The sequence below is a fragment of the Phragmites australis genome, chromosome 4, assembly GCF_958298935.1.
Source record: "Phragmites australis chromosome 4, lpPhrAust1.1, whole genome shotgun sequence".
NCBI lineage: Eukaryota > Viridiplantae > Streptophyta > Magnoliopsida > Poales > Poaceae > Phragmites > Phragmites australis.
In genome coordinates this window covers 4,379,852-4,386,665 of record NC_084924.1, presented here as the reverse complement: position 1 = coordinate 4,386,665, position 6,814 = coordinate 4,379,852, and the positions used below count along the sequence as shown (strand labels likewise).

The window sequence follows — 6,814 nt, the reverse complement described above, 5'->3', positions numbered from 1 at the left end:
CATCCATATCAGGAGCTAAAAGGATAAAAGATTCACTGAAAAGTGGAAACCCCAATTCACAAGTCACAAACCGTGCAATCCTAAGAGACAAGTGCCAGTGCCTTCCCTTTGCCTTTACGGCGGCATGAGCACTAGTCATTTGAGGAGACCAAGCAATCTTATCCTCAACCCTTAGCATAAAAATGGAGGGCCATAAACTCAGAAAGAACGCACTAGAAGCCATACAGATAATTTTATGTCCCTACATGTTGGGAGAGAACGAAACGGTTGGTCAACAGTTGTTAACTTTAGACATTGATGAACCTACTATTGATAGCGGGTGAAAAGTGGCAACAACTCCCACTAGTTAAAATCTCACACTTCTCACATAGCTCCTAAGTGTTCCATGAATGCGCATTCTGCAAAACAAAATCACCCATCTTTTTGGGTTTTAGCAGATCTGGATGGCAGGTTGCTACTTCGTCTTGGTAAAGTGGGGGGCAAGCAGCTTCGAAACCGTGAAGCCGTTGAATGATTCAACTTGCAATAGATCCTTCAGCTTCTCATCGCATATTATTTTCCTCCGATCAGAAGGATCCTTCCACCACAGAAATATGAGGAAAGCAATTAAGAACAAATTTGCTATATTAAAAAGAATACACAGAAGATATGAAAGGGTAGTGATAAGAGTAGTTCAACTCTTCCTCCCTATTTCCAGATGTTCAATTTCAATGATTAATAGCTCTACAGAATTCAGGGGCCATGCAAATACATGAGCAAAAGCTGAGCTCAAAAAAAAGAGAGAGGGAAAATTCCAGGTCCAGATTGTCCAACTCAATCAATGCCTTGATCTTCTCAAAGTAGCCCCACTTCATGATTGTATAGTCTAGGGCTTTCCAGCTTTGGTAATTAAAAGAAGGGAAAATACAACTCAACAGCATCACGAAGATTGAAATTTAGGAAAACAACATTGCAACTGGGTTGGACTGGTAGTGGTAACACTCCAAAGAGAGGAAATGGAAATTATGGAATATAGTATCTATGTTGAGACCGTTTTTTACAGATGGGCTAGTTAAGACAAGAAAATAAATGACAAAATTGTCCATGGTGCAACACAAAAGTGGGTTAGAAGAGAGAAAAATGAAGAAACGTATATCCTACGTGCCTAAATATAGCACAGAGAGACTGGGTGTGTATCCTACCTTGCGTATCACACCCTAATGACAATGTTATTTCGCAGAAATACCCCTGGCATTGTTTACCAGCGCAGCCCGATTGCAATTTTATTTTCCAAACATTTGGTCTCTGTGACAGCAATATATATGACACCACAAAACTACAAAAGTCTGCATTCTTGAGGGCAGCTAATCCTCGTGACAAGTATAAGATAGTGATGACAGAGTACAACAGCATACTATGATTTGGCTAATCAGTGACTATTTGGAAAGACAAGCTCACAGCACATTGGAAAAGGGTGACAGTGGACTACACAAACCATACATCAGCCAACAGAGTTATTACACCATTTCTTTGGATGTGTAACAAGCGTCATTAGGCCTGAGGCTGCAGAACAGCAACCATAGAATGGTCAATAGTGTACCCCTGACACTTGCAAAAGCAATTTAGTTTGGCTGTGATGTGTCATGTGAAAGCCGGAACCTACAATCAGTACAGTAACCAGGGTCTTGAAACCACTTTTCAACTATTTCCCGGACCTTGGCTGGGAGCCAGGAGCCAACTGATTACAGGCCTAGGGCGCCCGGCCCCGGTCACATTCTGTGCTCTTATTTTATTTAAAAAGTTCCAACGACTTTCAAATTCCAACAACATAAAATAGAAAATAGAGTTCAAAACAACAAATAAAAAATCTCAAAATGGCATACTTCCCCCAGTATTTTCCACTCCCAGTACCCATAGGGATTTCCGTAATTTGGAATTCTGGCTGCAACACCCATTGTGCTTAGCCATGCAGCCTAATTTTAGGAAAGCAACTGAAATCAACAAGGGCATGGAAGCAAATATATCTTGAATGTCAGCTACACTAGAACATCTGGTGCGGTGGCTTCTATGCATTGCCATGTGAATAAGAATACGGTAGAATATATATGGTACATGCAGGTGATCCAAAGTTCCAGACTAGGGTAATAAGGCACTAGATGCTTATGTAGTACGAAATATTGTTAGCCGTAGCAGGGCAATATCATCCATTACGTAACAAAATTTATTGAGTTCATATGGTCCAGATTATTTTATGATAACAATGGATCCAAAAGTTCTAGTTTAGCAGACCTCATACAGCTAGCATGCCAAATAAAACCTTGAGTATAACTACACAATGCATGAGTACAGTACAAAAACAGAAGATCAGATGGTATGCACATCCAAGCATGGAAATAAGCCTTAAGGTTCACAAAAAGAATCTCCTACTTAGACAACCAAACCGTTCTAATCAATCAGTATTTAAGAGACTAAGCATTTCACATTTATATTGTACAGACAGCAACACAATATCCAGACAAAGAAAATTTACCTGCAAGTTGTTCTCTTTTATGTAGCCCCACATTCTTTTCACGACATCCGATCGTGATAATATACTCTCACCAGTGCCAATAAATTTCACTAAATCATCCGAAAGTTGAAGGGGCGCAAGAAGACCAGATCCAGACCCTGAAGAGCCACCCTTTTGCTTCTTTCCTGCAAAGGACATTTCAGCAACAGTGTAATGAGAACAGAAACTCATGATTGTGGGAAAATAAGTAAATATTTTCTAACCTTCATTCCTGTCCCTCTTTTGCGGCTTCTCTTTGGGTGTTGATCTGTCAGGAGAGACAGGACCTGTTAAATCATAGCAAAATAAGTACTTCGAAGCTAGAATTGATGGGGGTTGATATAAACTAGAGATAGGTTAGCCAAATCAATCGACATAGTAATCTAATTATGGGGCATGGAACCTGGAGCTCATCATTTTCCTCTTGTGCAAATATGCTAAATGGCACAGGGCCTATTAACATAATAAACAAAGGTGGAAAATAAATCAGACACAATCTAAGCTCACATGAAGAGTTCTTAGAGCTGCATTTTCTTTGTGAAGTCGTATCTAACATATCCTACAGCAAGCTCTGTTATCATTTGCTTTGTTCATTCCACAGCAAGCTCTATTAGCTCCACGCTCCACGCTTGGAGAGGGAAAATATTGACACAGCACTAGTTCAAAACTGAGAGAGAGAGAGAGAGAGAGAGAGAGAGAGAGAGAGAGAGACCCTCAGAATTCAATGGCCAGATATGCTTGGTCAAAGCTTTATTCATTTGGAACATATCGATGGAATTGACATTGAAGATCTTCTTCAATCTCTCGTCGCACAGAATCTTCCTCCTATTGTTTTGGTCTTGCAGATTATTTTCTCGAATATATGCCCAAAGCTTCTTGACAACCTGAAAGCAAACAAGCACAGCAAGAAAGAACTCAACGATATATCCTTTTCACGATCAATCGATCCATCATTCATCCAATGAAAGAAATGGAAAGATAGTATTCAGGAAATGGTGTTACCTCTGTCCTGGCTAACTCAGAGGTCCCGACAAACTCTTGAAGTGCTAGGGAAAGGCTGCATAATTTCGTAAAGCCACCACCCCTTCTCTTGCCATTGTTATTAGCTTTATCCAATCTACCAACATTGAGAAAATGAAAGGCCTATTTAACATGATGTGATCATTCAGAAAAAAAACAGCATTACCAATAAGAAAAGTTGTCCGCATGTACAACAGAGCTGGTAAAACCTGTTCAACAGTTTAAAACCACCTCAAGAAATATAACATATAAATATGCATGCAGTGATGATGAGTCAGTTTGGTTCTTAATATCATGAATCATGTAAGACTACAGTTCCAGAGTAACTAAGCACAGCAGAAAGGATAATAGCATGTCCTCATTGACAACAGATTCAGGGGGAAAGCATAAGAACAATTCTCTGTAATAAGCCCAATGGTATCAGAACTACACAAATCTGTCAGGGAGCAGTGGTGCCAACTGATGACAGCTACCATCTTACTGCATACTTAATAACCACTCCTCTATGATCTCGAGTTGTCCAGGAATATAGCGAATAAAAAAAAATGAAAATTGAGGATCAAACCAAAACTAACTGGCATAAATGAGAATCACAACAAATGTATCCAGTTATGAACTTTACGGATATTAACTTGATATTCCATCCTAATCAGAATAACCACTGGTTCACCACAAATTGAGTCTGTGGAACTAACAAACCCTAGCGCATCCTTTCAATTCACTGTAGTAAAACCATGTTCTCTCAGGCACAGAAGCGAATACACTCCATAACTACTATCATCTTTCAAGATATCCAAGCAACAACACAATCCAAGTAGCTAATATTTCACACCCCATGTCACAGGTTGGGATATTTGTGGAAGGATTAGATCACGAGGGATAGTCGTGGTGTGTTTCTGGGCGAGTGGGCATAGCCCTGGACCTCATTGGCACAGCTGAGGAGCCGTGATTGGCTACTGCACCGGTGAGGCAGGGCTAAGGTGACTGAGAAGATAAAATACTAATTCTTGCCTGATTAATCCATACAGCTTGGCTAGCTTATATAATACCATCTAGAGATAACTTTCCAATTCGACTAGGACTTCATCTAGAGATAACTTTCCAACTAACCAACGGTATATCTTAACAATCTTAATCTAAACTTAATTAACTTAACTCTGGACTGGGCCTGCAGAAGTTATGGCGCCTATGGCAGCCTTCTTGCGCCTGGCACAGGTTATGCCCGACATGAGATCCCCATACTTTATAGGGGAGAATACACTACCCAGTGCACAAAGAATATGGCGAGGCTTTTTAGGATGTAAATGAATTAGTTGGAAGGTGCAATGCTGGGGAGTAAAATCACTACAGCTTCTCCATTGAATGAGGATATTGTGCTAGCAAGTAGCAATTAAAAATATTCATAGATTTTAGCTCAAACAAACATCGATAATCTAGAGTGCATGAAACAAAAATCCACAAAAGGTGGGAGGCACAACTAACACCACAGCAGAATACAGAATTCACTGAACTATACTCACAAATACATCAACCTCGCACGAACATAAGCATTTCTAAACCATCCTGACTAGGCTATGCAAACAATAAACACAAAAAATGCAATGACAGATGCTTCATTTGGAATTCGCACAACAAATTTGGAAGAAACTAAGCCACAAAAGGCAGAAAGCACCATAAAACAGCTGACAGACTGCACTAAAATCACAAAAGTGCACCAGCTTCATGCAAATGTAAACAAGGAATACTAAAGACATGAAAAATCTTCCAGTACCCCAATTATCCGGCCAAAATCAAACCACTAACGCTAACCAAAAAAAAAAAAACGATTTCATAAAGCAAGTCAGCAAGCAATGCGATCGAGAACCCTCCTGGAGGAGGAATGCCGAGCTGAACCCTGGAATCGGCATCACTGTTCGCACCAAAATACTCACTCCAAACGCACAGAGCCGACACATTCGCCCACGATTCGCCCACACGACGCATCCACAGAACCCTAAACGAGGCAGCAAATGCAGGGGAGTGACGCAGAGCAGAAGCCCCTCACCGCCGCTTCTTCAAGGCGCCGCCGCTATCCCCATCCTCGTCTTCCTCGCCTTCCCCCTCGCCCTCCTCCTCTTCCCCCTCGCCCTCCTCCTCCTCCTCTACCCCCTCGCCCTCCTCCGTCTCCTCCTCCTGCTCTGGCTCCTCCTCCTTGGGCACCACCGCCTCCTCCTCGGGGTCCTCCGGCTCGGCCTTGGCTGCGACCTCCGCGAGGAAGAGGTCGACCTGCTCCCGGATGAAGGCCTTCTTGTGGGAGAGGTCGGCGCCGAAGTCCTCCTCGAGGCGGCGGCGCAGGGCGGCGGTGGTCGTTGTGTTGAGGTCCGACGACCGCAGCACCTCCCGCAGCCGCTCCACCAGCTCCGCGTCCGACACCATCGCCGCACGGTCAGCTTGGGGTCCGTGGCCGGGGTTTCGCCTGGTTTGGTTTGCGTGGGCTGAAATGTGGCGGCTGGCGGGCGTTGGGCCGCCCAAATACACCACCGTCGCTCACGTGTCCTATGAGAGGCTGGCTTGCTTTTTTCAATTTTCTTTCTCCCTCTATTGGTAAATGATGTCATTATTTTTTAGGGAAATACAGTAAGAGATTCCGACGGTAAAATTGGTGAGAATTGGTGTCGAGTGGTGCTTGAACGGGGGTGGCGTGGGCATAATAACGTGCTTTGGGCACTTGGACAATAACAACTGTAGTATCCAGCATATATTTCTTGAGAATAGATAAAATAATATTTTTGGCTGAGTTGCAGAAGTCGAGGTTGCTGGTTTGGTTAGTCCATGGGAATTGATTCTGAAAAGCAATTGATTTTGTAGTAAGGTGTGGTTATATTAATTAAAAAGTGTACTTTAAAAAGACTATTTCTAAAAAACCTACATCTGAAAATACTACTCTGAAAATACTACTTTTGAAAAACCTACTTCTAAAAATACTAGCTTCTAAAAATACTAGCTCTGAAAAATCTAATTCTAAAAATATTGCTTTGAAATGACTACTGATGAGAATGCTTTGTCAAAAAAGGGTATGACTAAAAATAGATTACATGTTTACTAATTTGAAAAGTTATAGTAGAAGACGTCAATTTGTTTTCACGGTTTGATGTGTGCGGGTAAAACAAATTCGACGGTAATATTACGCCACGATAAAAGGACGTATGCTGATACAACGTATCTATAAAAGGCTTATGTATCTAAAAACTTAGGTCACAACGATCAATAGAGGGTAGAGGCGGGAGG

At 41.9% G+C, this 6,814-nt stretch overlaps 1 protein-coding gene across 2 annotated transcripts; it reads right to left on the bottom strand.

Annotated features, from left to right (window-relative positions):
- Positions 1-222: 222 nt before the first annotated feature.
- Positions 223-6,019, bottom strand: LOC133915326 (upstream activation factor subunit spp27-like). 2 transcript variants are annotated; one of them, XM_062358446.1, is made up of 6 exons: positions 5,592-6,019; positions 3,530-3,644; positions 3,240-3,411; positions 2,752-2,814; positions 2,510-2,673; positions 223-577 (listed from the first exon to the last, which is right to left on the bottom strand). In XM_062358446.1, the coding sequence occupies exons 1-6, from the start codon at positions 5,960-5,962 to the stop codon at positions 455-457; spliced, it is 1,008 nt and encodes a 335-aa protein (XP_062214430.1). In that variant the 5' UTR covers positions 5,963-6,019; the 3' UTR covers positions 223-454. The 2 variants fall into 2 exon arrangements, with proteins under 2 accessions (XP_062214430.1, XP_062214428.1); XM_062358444.1 differs by lacking the exon at positions 223-577 and adding an exon at positions 602-1,952.
- Between the last annotated feature and the right edge of the window lie 795 nt (positions 6,020-6,814).